Below are 17,373 nucleotides of genomic sequence, written 5' to 3' on the forward strand. Positions count from 1 at the left end.
GCCAAACGTACCGCCCAGATAACAGTTTTTGCCCAACAATGAGATTATTCTCTGTGGGTATATACAACGTGGTTGATATTAGCGGCCAGACAGATCGACTCATTGACAAATTTTCCGTTGTAATGTTCACGAAACGTCGGTAATGACGGAATACCTCGCGATGTGTGAAGAGCCTTTTTTTCTTTTTTCTTGATGATTATTCTGGTTGACGAGTAGATGAGTCAGGGGTTTGACGAAAAACTTGGAATACGTGATGTTGTCACAAGGTTTTGGCGTTCTGGATGTGCATCAGGTGCGTCCACTGAGAGCAAACTGGCGCGCATCATATGGCAAATAAAAGATGAACACCACGAGGATATCCCAGCAACCAATGGCGAGTCATCGTCGGCAGGTTGACGCTTGCGCGCATGCTGAAGACACCAGACGTGGATTTGTCCCCTGATCGATTTGTAAATTTCTCTTCGTCGAATGTCGGGTGGAGCCACGTGACACCGAGTTGCATTTACATTTCGCTTTTCTCTAGCTGGCAAGTCCTTGAGGTCTTGTTAAGTGAGGTTAGGTTGACCCGGTGTTTGAACGTTGTCGGGATATTACCGAGAAAATTCGGTGGTTGGGGCTGTTGAACTCATTGGAGAGGATTGGAACTCATTTTTCGGTGTCATAAGGCTAGGAGCACGTGGGGCATGAGAGAAGTCGAGTTGATAACATTGATCTGGTTTTTTTGGAGTGAGACTTTTGAGGTCTGTTTTTTAAGAGAGAGATGATTGTCGCGAGTGTTGGAATGAGCCTGCTGAAGGGGAGATCTTGGGTGAATTTAGGCGGGGGTGTCAGCACGATTTTACTTTCAGGGGAGAAATTTTCGGGTTTGGGGAGATTGTGGCGGAGCTGGTCCAGTGATTCAAATGATAAAAGTGCAAAAATGACTGACAAGTTGAAAACTATTCAGGGAAATCCTCTGGGGGTGCAGTTCAAAAAGAGACCCCTCAGGAGGAAAAGACTCATTTCGGATGATGAAGATTTGAATCAGCCAGGTGTGAGTATCTCAAATCCGTCGGAATTTTACGTCGGGAATGTGGATGATTTGATCGTTGATCAATTGAGACAGAAGGGGAAATTCGTGGAATAGAAATCGATTTTGAAGGTTTCGTTTAGTAGATAATGATTTCAAGGATCATAAGGCGAAATAAAACTTTTTTGTTCTGTGTAACATATTTTTCTCTTATTTATTTTATTTGCATGGGTGTACATATCTAATATACACATTTCTGTGGAGTTACTGTAAATATTTTCAATCGGAAAGAAAATAAGTTTAGAGTGACATCAATCCATAGATCTTTGGTGGATCATAAAGATTAAGGAAAATAAAAAAACCTCATTTTCCCCTATTTTTCAAAACATTTATTTTCGTTATTTAGATTTGTTTCATTATTTTTTATGTTTTTTTTGTAGTTCTGGAGTGTTAAAGCCCTGGCGACAGCTGAGGAGTACCACCTGGAGACTTTGATGAAAGGACTAGTCAGTCAGGACTTGTATTTGCCGAAAAAAATCAACACTTCCGGAAAATGTGAGTCAATGATAACGTAATTGCATCAGCCGTGTTGGCCTAAACATTACGAATAGGGGAATGGCAATTGATTCTGGAATTATGCGACAAAATTCTGGGACCTATTATGTGGTGTGCAATTTTACTGCTTTTTTATCTGCGCCACGATAATGAGCTCTGTTGAAGGCGTCAAAGATCAAGAGATATTGGTGAAGTAATAATAATAATGTTCATTGTATGGTCATGACATGTGTGACAATTCAATTAAAATTGTCAACAATCTTATGACGGTCAATCAATGTTTTTATTATAAAAACCTGACTTCTTTAATATTCTACGGAAAATTAATAGAATTCATATCATTGTTCTTTTCTTTCTATCGACATTTTCGGTTAGTGATTTTAATCAATTTTCGATGCAATTACCGCAATGATTGGTAAGACTATCCAACATGTTATCATTCGTCCCATTTGGTTTGTGGTATCCACTCATCACCAGTGAATAAATTAAATACTTATTACTGTATTTAGGGAATGATAATCATCACCTCCGGCAATGAAAAAAAAACATTATTTTCGTCGTTGATTTCTTTAAAAAATGATTCGCTCGATAAATTCACACTCATTTTCATATTGATTAATTTTTTATTAGTCTCGCAATTATTTGCAGTCGGTTCGCTCTAATAATTATTAATAAAAAAAGAATTGGACCAACGCGTGTCTAGATAAAAAAAAACATATTTTCTAGCAAATCTCCACTGATCCAAACCGCATTGACCCAAAATATTATACAATTTTAATCATGCTCACAATCACGATGATTTTGTTAAAAAAACATTCATTGTGGATCAATAACTCATTCATTGGAAAGGCGAAAGGTCTTTCTAAAAATTTTATGAGTTCTCTCATGTAAATCGTAATGATTACGACAAAAAAATATTTAAAAACAGTAAACAGTGAAGACCCGACAAGTCTCGCGTTCTTCCACCCCCTCCCCCCTCTACTCCGAAAACCAAAGATTTTCAACAATTCAGCAGGAAATACGCCAACTTCATCAAGTGATACAGAGTAATATCGGCTTACTACCATTGACCCAACGATATCCCAAATCCAAGTAATTTCCGAACAACCACAAAACTGTCTTCATCTCCTTAAAACAGATACTCGCAGTTCCGTTTTATGACATCGAGCCAGAAACCCACCCGTCGCGGTCATATCTCCCTCTGGAATCTAATCCCTCCCCCCTATGCTCCTATTTCTCAGCATAATGCAATACAATTAATTTCAACGAGCACGAGCGTAGGATATTGTGGACAAATTTCATTTCCGCCTGAGTAACACATCAATTCCATGTCATCATTGTACGTATAACATCAGAGCATTTATTTGAACTCAACTTCAACAACAAGATTTCAGTTCTCCATGTTCAACCGTTGGAAAATATTTACTAAAACAATGAAAAAATGGTAAAGTAGCAGAGTATTACCGAATAATTATCGTAACAATGTAAATAAATTCAATTTTCGACAATTGTGGGGAATATTTTTGACATTGGAATCCAATCGAGGACCCAGACGTCTCCGGGAAGTGCGAAAACACTTGGGCTGTTTATGACCGAAACAGCTCAACACGTGGATAACCCCAAGGAGAAAAGGGCCTTGTCTTTGGGTCGGACCTCACACCCTGGACAAGTCGAGGGCGGGAACACTCTAAAACGGTCTCTCGAGGACAGCCCACGGGATTTCAAGCCAGTAGTCTTTAAACATGACTTTTCCTAAAAATTGCATTTGACTAAATCGGAATAAAGATTGTGACATTTGATTAAGTAGTGCAAGTCATTAATTTGCTATACAATTATCAGCGCTTTCCGTCAATAATCTATAAACAATTTCGTCCCAACATAAAATCATTTTGACGACAAAAATAATTTTTTTGACCTGGAAAAAAATTGAATTAAATTACCCAATGTCACCAGAAATAGATTTAATGTGTAGAAAAACGAATTCTCAGGAAGTTTTAACAATTGAACGTTATTTATTTGTGAAGAATAAATTTAATGATTGAAAAATTATTCATTTCAGCGTGAAATCTGCACAACATTGTCCATAGTAGCCCAATATTTTTGCGCTCGTGACCTTTTCGTGTGCAGAAAGGCAAATACATTATCATTTATTTTACGAGACGTGTGCTGCGATGTGGGAGAGGGTACCTCCTATAGGCTCTCAGCCAATCTATGATTGTTGCCCGCGTTGGGCCGGGGACCCATCGGCAGTTGTCGGTATATAATGAAAGCACTAGCGAGCAAATAAACCTAACATTTGTTCCTCGTGGCAGTGATTAAATCAATTACAATCGGCTTGGCTAGAGTTGAGTACACTTCGTCGTACTGTCATATCAGCTTTAAAAACCTTTTATCGGAATTGCTCATTGCGACAGTATTTTTGTGAAAGCATTTGGACAATTTGATATTTTTGAAAACTGTTCGTACTTCGCTAACAGAAAGGTAACAGAACACATCACTTATTTAATTTGTGATTCAGTGGTGTCAACCGTGACATTCCGTGCGATACTACGAAAAAACTGGTTCTTGATAAATTTGATTTTTGGGGTCTTCGATGAAAGTGGTGGGGAATTTTGGGGGATGCGAAGCAAGTGAAAACAATAAATTTAAGAAATATCAACAGTGTGACAGTTTATTGAACATTTACTCATTGTAATTGAAAGTTGTCAAAATTGAGCGAAAGTTTTGTGGAGAAAAAGAAACTAAGAAGCTATTCATTTAAGAAATTTTTAACTGTTCAGAGACCTTTTATATTTTAATATTGGCTCTAAGGAATTCAATAATTTAAATCAATCTTTAAAAAATCTTGATTGATTAATGATGATTATAGTGATATTCTCATTAGTACGAAATGGAAATTGATTCGGGATAAATGACCTTTTTGTGTTTTTGATGATAGCGAGAGGGGCATGATAGAAATTCAGATGGCGCAAGTTATAGTGATGAATAACATGAAAATTAAGGTTCTCTCAATTAATAAGATAGAATGAATCGTTTGGTTTTGTAGTACTTTCGTTTTTTTATGACTACTCGATCAGACCGATTGTTGTCATCAATTGCACGTTAATTTGCCTTGGAAGTGGGGAAATTTTAAATAATTCAATCTGTAAATGAGTGCATATTTTGATAAATTAGAAAATCTTCCTGAGATAAAATAAAATAGCACCAAATATTTTTCAAATTTTTCAACACGGATTCAGAAATACTATAGATCCACTGGTGAGAATTATATCCTACTCAATTCAAGTTAACAAATAAAATTTTTGGACTGATTGGGTGGTGATCATATGCATCAACTTGTATTTGTTATCATTTGCACCGCCTTATTCCTTCAGAGTTTGCCGAATAAACTGATGGAAACGAGACTGTATAAATGATGAAACAGTAAACGCTGAAACCGGTTGAAAAATAGAGCATGAAATAACGTTTACACATAGAACTTTTTGGCAGAAGTATTGATGGACTGGCGATGGAATCCATTGATGGATTTTATGTATAATCAATGATGAATCCGGTGAAACGTGGCGTTTTTATTTTCGAAAAAATGATACAATATCCATAAGTTCAATCATTTCAGTTTTTAAATGAATTAAAACAATATTCATCGGTTTATGAAATATCATTTAATATCTGACCATAACATTGTTTATTTGAGGAAAAAGAATCCACCTTATTACCATGGCTTAAGATGGGAAAGTGCAATAAATTTCTTCAAATTGACATTCACCACGGTTCACTGAATCCGAATAAATTGAATAATAATGCCGAACGAATTCCAAAAATATAATTTCCCGGTAACTCATTGTATTGCAGTGATCGTCCATTCACTCGACTAGAAATTGATATTCAGAAGTTCGTGGAAGATTGAGTGTGAGGCAACAGCTACCATTCTAAGTCTTTGATTATCGAGTTTCAGTATTTTTTACCTTAAAAAAAAATGGAAGATGATAAGAGGCTTCTACCCTCATGCACGAATTTACCATTGGATCCGGATGGATTGGAGGAGCTAGTGGATAGAGCCAAAGATTGGGCTCTCATGCATGGTATGGGTGTACGCCCTACCAGTAATACAACAAAAGATATAATTCAATTTGCTCCGTTTGCACTTCTACCATCGGTATTTCCACGAAAGGAATTCGAGGATGCATGCGAAATTCAGGCTATTTTGAATACACTGATGCACCGAGTTGCTCATGATTACGAATTTTTGAAAGGAACACTGGAGGGTGTTGTTATGGTGGATTCATTCACAAGAAGGCTCTTTCAAATATACGAAAATGTTTATACAGAGGGCTTCACTCAAAAAGTGTCATTGGGCTTGTTGAGGTCAGATTTGATGCTTGATTCGCGATGCAAGGAGAATATCACTTTACAAAAGCCCTTTTGTTGCTGGAAACAAGTGGAGATTAATACAATGGCGTCTGGAATGGCCTGGCTGGGACCCATTACCACAGAATTTCATAAATTCATTTTGACTGAACTTGGCTTGAAGAATTTAACGAAATATTTGCCTGTTAATAACGCACTTCAAGGAATTTGTAGGGCCATGGTCGACGCCTGGAAGATATACAATCACCCGGAGTACGTATCAGACACGTCCGATGATTATTTGGAGAATATGCTTTGGGATGATAGTATTAAGAGGACATTTTTACAGAATATTTTTGGAAATATTGAGGACGATCTTTTTTAATTGATAGTTGGAATTTTTAAGCACTGTGGATTTTTTTACATTCTTATCATTATTTTCAATATTTATTGTTTCACATCAAAAGTTCGTCTCCCCACAGTTTCAAAGTTTCATATACTCAATTTTCAAGATTGTTTGGAGGTAGTAAAGTCGATGCGAATAGTTTCAGGGGAGTTTTGTGGGCAGTATTTGATAGGCTGCAGAGGTTCATGGAAAAATTTGTCGAAATTAATTTGCCGTTTTTTTTGGAACATGTTTTAGGAAGTATGGAAAATCTAATTTTCATTAAAGATATTCAAAAATGTTTTATATTTATCCTTAGCATTCAACATTCGATTTTATCGAATCGAGTTATGGATATCTGAATAATTCTAAAACCAATTTATGACCCTCAGAATCCTATTTCCTAGAATTAAAATACAGTTGCTTGAAATACAAAATTATTTTCTAAATGGATTGTCGAAAAAAATTTCATTAGCTTCGAAAAGATTAATTTGAAAAAAATTTTAAAGTCTACAGTGTAATTGACAAATTTGATTTGAAATCAGGATCCCCTTTGAGGAGAATTTATTGGCAATGAATGAGAAAAACGAAAGACTCACTTTCGAAACAGAATACTACTTACGTAAGCTATTGATCTCGGAAAAATATCAGCGAGAAAAACCATTCCTAAAGAAATACTCCAAATCTCACCTATTCCGTACATAATCAGTACGTAATTTGTGTTACTTGAGCTATTTTTGTGCTCAGAAAAAAATCCATTTATTTTCCTTAACCTTCTTCTTGCTCGTAAAGACAGTGAAAACGTAATCAATAAATGAGAAGTCTAACGGTAATTATCTCTTCTATATTTCATACCAATAATTTTGCGGCGAAAACAATTTAGAGACATTCTTTACGGCTACAAAAATACTCCCTTAATTTCTTGTCATCCAGCTGCGTAACAGTATTTTTTATTCATAACTTTATTTAAAAAAAAAATCAATTGTTTGTAAAAATGACTATGAATTCAAGAGTATTCAGATGAATATATTCATACATTTTTCAACATCTACAAATTTATTAGTTAAAAAACGATTGATGAAAATAAATTTCCTCTGCAACTCACAATTTTTTCCATTTTTCCTCAATTTATCAAACAAGAAATTTCGAAATGATTTGATTTTTCGTGAAGTAATGTTCCTTCGGGGAGCAATTAACCAGAAATTATTTCAGAATGGGGTTCGAGAACGACTTTTAAATTTTTTAATTAGTAGAGTCTACTTCTGAACCCTTTCCTGGCCGCCCCCTGAAGGTCTTCATTCAACGAAAAAGTCCCCCATTTTTTCATAAGCAACCCCTCTGGTATTACTCTTCCACCCTAATCACTAAATCAAAGTAATTAACAAACGCAGATTGCCCCACTCCTCAAATAATAAAAATTCATGAGAAAGTATTTCTGAAACGCACTGCAACTGTTGCGCTCCCTGGAGAGCGAAAATTGAATAATTTAATTGATAGTCTCATAAAATTGATAATTTTGATTAATTCAGCCGTAATTTTAACGAGAATCGCATTTAATTAAGTGATGAAATAAACCTGAAATTTTTACTGAAAATACAATAAATTTAATCACCACGGGGTTTCAAATTTGCAGTAGTCAATTTAATCAATGATTTAAAAATCAATCCAATCAATTTCGATACATTCTACAGCAAAATAATGCATAAATAAAACTAAATAAGGAAACAAACTAATCAAATACTAATAAATCCATCTAAAGCATTTTCCAAGTACCTTCGAATCCGCCGAACCCCGTAAAAATATAAGAATATCCTCTCGGCGGTTCCTCTCACCCTCCAACCCCTCGATTCGTCCTGAAATCGCTTCCTTCCGCAGCTATACCCAAACCATTCGCCACAAAGTAAAATACCATCTCACAATTTTTTCCAATATTCCAGAGCTGCTATATTATTCATCGTCGAGGATTTTTCCTTCAACATCTGCGATCAGAGATTTCACGAGTTCGAGATAAAACGCCAGAATCCGAATATCCGAGTTATCAGAAGGACATTGACTCAGTTGGCTAGCGAAGCGCAACTTAGTCCCAAGAAAGAACTTATAGTAAATAATCGAATAATCGCGGTGGTTTACTTCAGATGTGGATACGAACCGGGTCAATATCCAACAGATAAAGAGTGGGAGGTGAGGCTATTGATTGAGAAATCACTAGCTATTAAATCACCGTCGATTCAGTACCACCTAGCTGGTACAAAAAAAGTTCAGCAGGCATTGGCAAAGCCCGGAGTATTGGAACAATACTTAAAAAATCAAAAAACAGTTGAACGTGTCAAAGAAATATTCACAGGTAAGTAAATAAAATGTGGCAACATTTTACTACACGATAATGAAAGAATTAGCTTAATTCATAAAAGGCAACTAAAAAAAGGATTTCCACCATTTAATGTTGGGGTGTTTTTCAGTACACTCAATATTTAAATAATTAACCATATAGATTTATTTATAAAAAAAATCAGATCAATCTATGACATATTCATTCATGTTAACTAGAAGTATAACAGACAAGTTTACGTAACTAGTTGCAACTTGAAGTTTTATTGCAGAGTAAATTAAATATTTTAAAATGCTCAATTAATAAAACCGGGAATAAAGGGGGGGGGGCGTTGATAGAGGAGAAACGAAGGGATAGGTTTCCCTGGAAATCACTCTTAGACTACGATAACGATAAGTCATTACAATGTCCTTATCTCATTGTATTGATTTTTTTTATTGAAATATTCCAGGATTATATGCACTGGAAGTGAATGAGAATGAAAATACAATTGTGGAAATGACGATGGCAGATCCAGAACGTTTTGTTCTGAAGCCACAGAGAGAAGGCGGAGGCAATAACGTGTATGGGCTTGACATCAGGGCCCTGCTGGAGTCCATGAAAAGCCCTCAGGAGCGGTTGGCGTGGATTCTCATGGATAAAATTCACCCGCCACCGCAATTGAATTATATCGTACGTGCGGGCAGCTCTGACAGTCTTCAGCTCAAACGAGTTATCTCCGAACTCGGTATTTTTGGTGTTATCATTGGAGATGATAAAACGATATTCAGTAATAAACAAGTCGGTCACTTGTTGAGAACTAAGGTCAATGGATGTAATGAAGGGGGACTGATGAGTGGTACTGCATCCACTGACAGTCCTTTCTTGATTGATTAAGGGAAATGGAAATTCAATGTTTTAAAAATTTTTGTGTAAAGTGTAGGTGATGTGGGTGTCAATAAATGTTTATGAATTTCAAGTGGTGCTTTGGTTAATTTAACGAGTATTGGGAAAACCTGAACTTTTAGGGATTGCAATTTTCAGGTGAGCGACAGAGGAATTTCAAATGTTGAACATTTGAGTATATCTTTTTTAAAAATATTTTTCTGTCTTTTTCGGTGAATAATTTAAATGAAATTTAGCTATCATTCATTCTTCATAAAAAATGTGAATGTGTGTGAATTTTCACCGGCCAATTTTCATTGAACTTCGTTCAATTTCCATGCACCCTGTGATAGTATTTTTTTTCATGGACTGAAAGGTCACTGAATTTGAAATGGCGAAACAGCAAAAAGACGAGACTCCTCCGCTAACAGCCTAATCACCCCAATTTCATCAGCAGTCAATTAATCAAAAAGTAATTGAATACCTTTAAATAAAATATCTCACCCTCTGCGTCACAGACCTCCGATATCTCCGGCTAAATAATGAAATTGAAGAATATATTCATCTTCAATTACCTCATTCCATCGAAAATTGAATCACACCATTGGATAAAAATTTTCACCACTCGTGGCGAAAATTGCCAACATAAAAATTTTCATCACTGACACCAATAACTCCGCAATTATCGAAAATTGATTTTCCTTGCAGCACTGCCAGATGTAATCCACGCTGTGCCAAAGTACGAAATAGACCATGAAGTCAAAGAAATATACTTTTTTCGTGAGGGTACGGTAGTAATGTGGAACATTCCCGACTTGGAAAGTGGTAATCTCCTTCAATTCCTAAAGTCATACGAGGACAGCAGTTACGCCCCAACACTGGTGCACTCCGAGAGCGAAATGATGTCTTACACGTATACAGAAGCCCAGTAAGTTACCTAAAGCACTGACCCATTTATAGAGCCCCAGTTGGAACTAATTCCTCGTCCCTAGTATATCTCAATCCCTTCTCAACTGCAAATTGACAGGAAACGTAGTCACTTGAAGGACGGAGATATCTATTTGGCACTGGATGCCAGCAGTTTGGATAAATACACATTTTCAAATGCTATATCACAATCAGTGAAGCTCGGAATATGGGAGGCATCCCTGGAGGCTTACATCGACTCCATAGAATTTGTCACTGAGGACTTGAAGGCTGGGAGGAAAATTAGAATGACTAGAGAGGAGGTTTTGAGAAAACAGGGAGAATTATTCGCACTAAGACATCGTATTAATCTCAGTTCGGATTTACTTGATACACCGGATTTTTACTGGGAGAATGATGAACTGGAGACACTTTATCAGCAGACGTGTGGCTATTTCAGTATTGCGAAACGCACAAGGGTAAGTTTCATTATTTTTTTATGACAACACCTCTTGCCATGACGGGCACGTTTTTATGAATAACTGGCCCGACACCATCTGGCGATTTTTTCTAATATTTCGGGTATCAATTAATGAATCTTAATAAAGGTACCAGTGCGGAATGAAGCAAAGATTAAATTTTTTTTGTCCTTTGCAACATTTCCCCTTCGCCCTCGGGGGAGAGTACGAACGTATGGTGTACTGTAAATCACCGGACTTCATTATTTTTTTACAATACTTGACGTTTGCCAACTGAATTAATACTAATGTGTGGTAATCAATATCGCGAAAACTTTCTGTGCTTCATACTTGTATCCTACATCCGCAGTTTCCGCAAATTTCTGAAAACTTCTGGGACTCACTGAATAAAAATAAAAATGAAATATGTATTTGCGAAAAATTGAATCCCCGTTTCATATCACTAATAAAGCCGTCATAAAATCATAAATAATAAGCATTTCTTCCCGGATTTCAGGTAATGAACGAAAAAATAAATCACTGTGTAGAGCTAGTGGAGCTTCTCTCCTCTCATCTGAGCGATCGACACCACGTCAGACTAGAATGGATGATTATTGTTCTCATCATGGTGGAGGTTGCTTTCGAAACGCTTCATTATCTCGATCGTTATCTCGGCAACGATGAGGAATCTGCGGTAGCAGTGACTAACATCGTAACCTGAATCCAATGTAAAAAGTTAATTTGTTGAAGAATATTTTTTTTAATAAATTAGGTTTATGACTGTTCGCCAAATTTCATCAGTGTTTTTGCAAGCATTAATGCTCCCACTGTAACTCTATTTCGTCGTTACTTCTTTTTGTTCTCAGAGCATACGGGGTGAGGGGGGTGGTAAGGGTAGGGGGTATGGGGGTGAGATAGTGAAGATATATTGCCATTGAGCACGTGATAGAGCACGAGAAACTCGGTAAAAAGCTTTTGTCAGAATTCAAAGAGACAATGTGAGTCGTTCGGAATAAATTTATCGTTCACCAGAATCACGAATGGGTGAAAAACAAACGGCTGGAAAAACTTTTAGCACAGATTTCGTGGTGTTGGTAACATTACCATTGGCTTGGTGAAGAGTTGAGGAAAAGTTGAAAAGAGTGAAATGCGAGAATCTTAATGTTGACTCGGGTTTATTCGTCCAACGTTTCTTCAAGTATATTCTTATCAAAGAGACAGTTGAAAATTTATTATTCGGCAACACTTGTGGAAAACCATTCACTTGGTACTGAGGGAAAAATATGGGATGTGGTTGCATTATTATTGATTCAAATCGTTTCACGAGGAAGTGAAAGAACGGCGAATTTCGATATTCACTTGAATTTGTGGGGGCAGGGGGGTGTTGACCTGCAAATAGTATTTCCGATGGTTGATATAATCTAATTATGTGAAACCGAATAAATTATCCCACCCTTGAATCACTAATTGTTGGAGGATACTCTCATAGTTCATTTTTCAAATAAGCCCGAGGGATTGAAAATCGTGAAATACGACTAGGTCAGTGTTGACTCGGATATCTCTTGACGGATATCTCTACCTGAGAGGCAGTTAAAAATACTACACGATTGCTGGTTAGTACGATAATATTTACTGGAAATGGATTTGGTTTTAAGAGAAAAAAATTGAATATTGCGAAATGCCAATCGATACTGATAGTTTCAAGAAGAAAAAAAATAATAAAACGCAAACGGTTTAAATTTTCTGACCTTTTCATTGATTGTATCCGAAAATTTTCCAAAGAAATCAGTCTTTAATGCGGAAATATGGATTGATTGGAACAGTTTCAAGAATAAATAAGATAAATCCCGCGAATCCTTTGAATTTTCATTGAGAACTCGAGTGGATCACATGCTCGACTGATGATCTCCCGAAATTATGCAAAAATCTATTGAACAACCCCCTTTTCAATGAAAATATTCATAATTTCAATACGAATTTATTCATGCAGCGTTTCTTGAAGAATATTCTTCTGATCCCAGCGACAGTTCAAGATATATTATCCTGCAGTGCTTGTGAAAATTCATTGAGTCGATTTTCAGGGAAAAATACAGTATATGGTAAAATTGAAAATGGTTCAATAGCTTTAAAAGGATATATGAAACTGCCATAACTTCGTTGAATTGTCACTGGACAATTAAATACAACTTGAGTCGTTTGAATGTTCGTTGAGCAATTGAGCTGAAATCAACATTTTCCATTGACATGCTCACCAAATTGTGCAAGAGCCAATGGAGTATTTCACGTTTTAGTGGAAACGTGGGTAGATAATATGAAAATTAAAGACTCGAGACTGAAAGGGGTTGAAATGCGAGAATGTTAACGTTGCCGGGGGTTTATTCCTCCTCCATTTCTCGAAGAATATTCTTATTCCCGAGACAGTTGAAAATTTATTATCCCGACACTTGGGAAAGCTCATTGACTTGGTTTCGAGGATATAAAATATGAAATATGCCACTCGAGTTTTAAACAGTGTTGGATATCTCAATGCAGAAAGTTGATTACGATTATGGGATTTTTCTTGAAATAAAGTTTTTTAACGAGGCGATCAAAGAGAGATGGGTTTACAAGAACTCTTTGAAATTTACGATACTGTTTACAAGAAGGGATTCAGTGAAAAAGTTTCATTGCAGAGCTTTAAGATGCGATTTGATGCTAAAACCCGGTGTTGCACGAAGGGCCGAGAGGGTAGCAATGGGGCTGCAGGGGGGTTAACGTAAAAATTGAAAAGCTTTATTGTTGGTGAAGCAAGTTGAGATTAATACAACTGCCTCGAGAGTTTGTGTTGGGTATAACACTGAAGCTAACTTCGTAAGTTTGGATTGAATGAACTGGTATTGGAGTATCTCGTAGCAAATTTACCGGAAAATAACGCCATTCACGTTGTGAACAGAAAAATAGTGGAAGCCCAGCGGAAATTGTTTTTTTTTACTTCTTCATCACATTTTTCCCTCTGGTAAGAGGACTTTTCTTTCGCGTTACCTTTTTCATTAAGCTCTCAATATCTCACAGGTATGATTTCATTTCTCTGTAGTTTCAACAGCTAAAAATAATTCATAACTTGAAATATCTTGAGGGGGAGGGGTCTTTTAATTTTTTAATTAAAGACAGAACAGTGTTAGGACTAAATTAAATAGTAATCAGCATGATTCACTCGCTGAATGAAAGCAAGAGTTCCACGGTTTTCTTTAGGGGATGAAGAGGTTAACATGAACGGGGAGAATTCACTCGGCGAAAATTTTCACATTCCAAGTCTGGAAAATATTTATTAATTTGTGTTATAATTTCGGAAAGAGCACGACTCAATTTGGCTTGAATTAATTTCGTAATTTGAGTGTAATTAACATTTTTTTGGAAATGAGACTTTAATCCCGAGGGTAGGAGAGAGTTGATAAATTAAACAGCAATCAACTTCTCCAGAAGTTGCTTCGGTTGACTTCAAAGTGACTCAGGGGAAAAAAGAGAAAAAACGCACATTGGTTTCACGAATGTGGTGAATAGATCGTTTTTTAAACTGAAAGAGTAATTTTTTGTAAGAGACTGAAATTGAATTAAATTTAAGCTGGAAAACACTCCATAGAATTCAACATTCATTTGAATTTCTTCAATTTTCACATATCAAGTGAAATTTTTTTCTGGAAAATTTCAGCTGACAGCAGCGTCATTTCTTCAACGACCATTCAGATCAAAATGACTAAACGTACAGTATGAAATTCCCTGACAGTTGGGTAAAATTTCCCACAACTGCAGTTTGCTCAGGAATTACGGAAAGGATTCATACTTTTTATTAAATATTTCTCTGTGTGAACCCAATGAAACATCCGACGTATCAACCTCTGCATCCCACGAAATTTTCCTAGAAACCTTCATAAAAATGTTTAAATTAAAGACGCGCTGGAGTCTACGCAAAATTAACCATCAGCAATCAGCTTGATTCAAGCTCCGCATGAATGCAAAAATCAGTCCAACGTCTCTCCTGTACTTAAAAAAAAAAACAAGTGGGCGACGTCTGGAATATGATCCCCTCTTGACTCAACACAGAGATTTATTCAGTATTACCTGCACTGAGAGAAAAATTTAGTAAAATGGAACGATTATTCTTCGTCTCAACCACTCGGTCTGGTACAATAGTGCCAGCGGAATAATTCATCGATGTAGCGACACACAGAGTAAAAAAAATATTTTCGCCAAATGTCCATTTATTTCAGAGAAGTATTTATTTTTTCAAGAATTGTATTTCTTCGGTTTAATTACTCCCGATAGATAGGGATCGATTTAGAGGATGAGTATTTTGCACATGATCTTGAACGAACTCCATTAATAATTATTTCGCTTCTTAAATTTCTGATTTTCTTGAACAAAAAAAAAGAATTTCGATGAATTACTTAATGCTCATAATTATTGTGTTGGATTGCAAAAAGTAAAAGCAATTCTTTTTGAATAATCTTTATTTTGAGTCTACTTGTACAATGTTCAGCTCTAGCTGACTAATTCAGTTCGAGGGGTGGAACTGTTCTGTCTTCTAATTATAATTCTAAAAACTGCATATTACTAAAATCTTAGCCAGTATGTCGGAGGGTTGGAGGAACTGGAAGGGGAAAGGCCCAAGATCTTTGATTGGCCAAAATTAAGGAAGGAATGTCCTTTGAGGGCTGAACTTAGGAGGTAGGGAGAAATGAGGGAATTGCACGGAAGAGTGCAATTAGGTAGGAAACGTGAGGAATTGGAAATTGTCCGGATTATAGTAATAAAGTGATTGGAGAGGAGATTCTGGATGGGACATCTATTTAACAGAAGTAAGGTTTTGGGAAACTACTAGGATTTATGGTGGGTATGCAACAATTGCCGGAGCTCACCCAACGTTATAATTAACATGATTATGTTCTAGAACAATATAAGTGACGTGATTCGAACCTAATCAGAATTGCCAGGGAATTACTCGATTTCAGAAATGGCGGATTGAAAAAATAAATAATTTTCTGAAGTAAATAGATACTTGGCAAAAATAATTTTTTTTTCAGTGCATATGTCGGCACTTTTAGAGGACTGCGTGATTAAACTTTATCTCTTAATCGTTGGTCCTAAGGGCTCCAAACTTGAACCTCATCCTCGGATCAAATAAACATTTGAATACATGGTAAATTGGTTTGTATTCTCTGACCATTTCAGCGAATTTTAATTGTCGTTATAATGTATCGCCGTTCGTTAATTGGAAAGCTTATTATAGATGATATCAATGAAATTGCATATGATAATTTTAATGCAATAATGACCCACTTTCCAGTGGAATATTTCATTATTGACGTTCTATTGGGAGCCCAGTGTGAATATTAAGAATCAAAACGTCGAAGCAATAGAATTCTATTTTGATACGAAAGAATATCTATGCAGCAAGATATATTTTATTAAATTTACGATATTTTTCTCTCAGTGTAGCTCCTGAAAAAAGTGCAGCAGCCAGTGGGGCTCGAGGTCAGGCGAAGAGGACTGCAAAAAGAGACTGGAGCAAGCAATACATGGGGGTCCAATGTACAAACCGTTGCACACGTCAAAGAAATCTTCACAGGTCGCTGAATGGAATAGTGGAGTGTCTGAGGGTGAACGGAAGGGCCGGGAGAGTCGGGGTGAGGGGAGAGACTATCCGGAGTACTAGTTCTATTCAAATGAGCCTTACGTGGGGGTCACTGTGACAATGAGATTTAATTTCCGTATTTTATTTTTTGCCTCATCTCTTTTAACTGGGCCTTCACCGGCAATTCAATTTCAATGGATAAAAAGCGCAACATTGCTAATACCACTTGCCAATTTGCCTTTTGTTTTGAGAGGAAGTGAGACCGACGGGGAGTGAGAGAGAATACCTATTTGAAAAAAAAATCTGCAGGTGATTTTTTCCTTGTGAGCAGAGAAAAACTGTATGCACATTATTGGAAATGGATTATTTGAAATAATTATTCTGTAAATAATTGTAACTATTTTTCTACTTTATTATTTAAGTCAAATAATTGTGCTCGGAAGACACATTCGCTCTGTACCGACTCCTTACAGGAATTAACTAGATTTACAAAGGGAAACAACACCCTGGACCTTTTAACACCATACCTCAACCTTCTCAGAATTCCAATCCATAAAAATGTTTTTCAATTTAAAGTATAAACACTCAGAAGAAAATGAGTTTGATTTTTACTTTCTATTTATTTATTTCATGACAAATCCAACACTCACCGACCCTCAGAGAAAAATATCGTATGTTTTACGAAATGTATCTTATCGGATGCATATTCTTTCGTATAAAAATCGAATTCTATTGCTTCAACGTTTGAATTTTTTATTTTCAAAGTGAGGTCCTAAGAGAACGTGAATAATGAAATGTTCCGCTGGAAAATGGGTCATTATTACATAAAAATTATCTTATTGCACGCGATTTCACTGATATCATCTATAATAAGCTTTCAGAGTAATGAACGGCGATACATTCCAATAA

At 36.3% G+C, this 17,373-nt stretch overlaps 2 protein-coding genes across 5 annotated transcripts; both read left to right on the plus strand.

The window, feature by feature from the left end:
* Positions 1 to 113: 113 nt before the first annotated feature.
* LOC135168529 (required for meiotic nuclear division protein 1 homolog) lies at positions 114 to 17,074 on the plus strand. Of its 2 annotated transcripts, XM_064132814.1 has the most exons (6): positions 114 to 1,033; positions 1,450 to 1,564; positions 10,198 to 10,417; positions 10,517 to 10,874; positions 11,371 to 11,581; positions 16,324 to 17,074. In XM_064132814.1, the coding sequence occupies exons 1-5, from the start codon at positions 761 to 763 to the stop codon at positions 11,572 to 11,574; spliced, it is 1,170 nt and encodes a 389-aa protein (XP_063988884.1). In that variant the 5' UTR covers positions 114 to 760; the 3' UTR covers positions 11,575 to 11,581; positions 16,324 to 17,074. The 2 variants fall into 2 exon arrangements, with proteins under 2 accessions (XP_063988884.1, XP_063988883.1); XM_064132813.1 differs by lacking the exon at positions 16,324 to 17,074 and having other exon boundaries at positions 116 to 1,033; positions 11,371 to 11,644.
* Positions 1,573 to 9,647, plus strand: LOC135168527 (glutathione synthetase-like). Of its 3 annotated transcripts, none has more exons than XM_064132810.1 (4): positions 1,573 to 4,045; positions 5,417 to 6,184; positions 8,234 to 8,640; positions 9,077 to 9,647. In XM_064132810.1, the coding sequence occupies exons 2-4, from the start codon at positions 5,541 to 5,543 to the stop codon at positions 9,499 to 9,501; spliced, it is 1,476 nt and encodes a 491-aa protein (XP_063988880.1). In that variant the 5' UTR covers positions 1,573 to 4,045; positions 5,417 to 5,540; the 3' UTR covers positions 9,502 to 9,647. The 3 variants fall into 3 exon arrangements, with proteins under 3 accessions (XP_063988880.1, XP_063988879.1, XP_063988881.1); XM_064132809.1 differs by having other exon boundaries at positions 5,520 to 6,184; XM_064132811.1 differs by lacking the exon at positions 1,573 to 4,045 and adding an exon at positions 4,071 to 4,822 and having other exon boundaries at positions 5,520 to 6,184.
* Positions 17,075 to 17,373: the final 299 nt, after the last annotated feature.

The sequence above is a fragment of the Diachasmimorpha longicaudata genome, chromosome 13 (assembly GCF_034640455.1).
Source record: "Diachasmimorpha longicaudata isolate KC_UGA_2023 chromosome 13, iyDiaLong2, whole genome shotgun sequence".
NCBI classification, from domain to species: domain Eukaryota; kingdom Metazoa; phylum Arthropoda; class Insecta; order Hymenoptera; family Braconidae; genus Diachasmimorpha; species Diachasmimorpha longicaudata.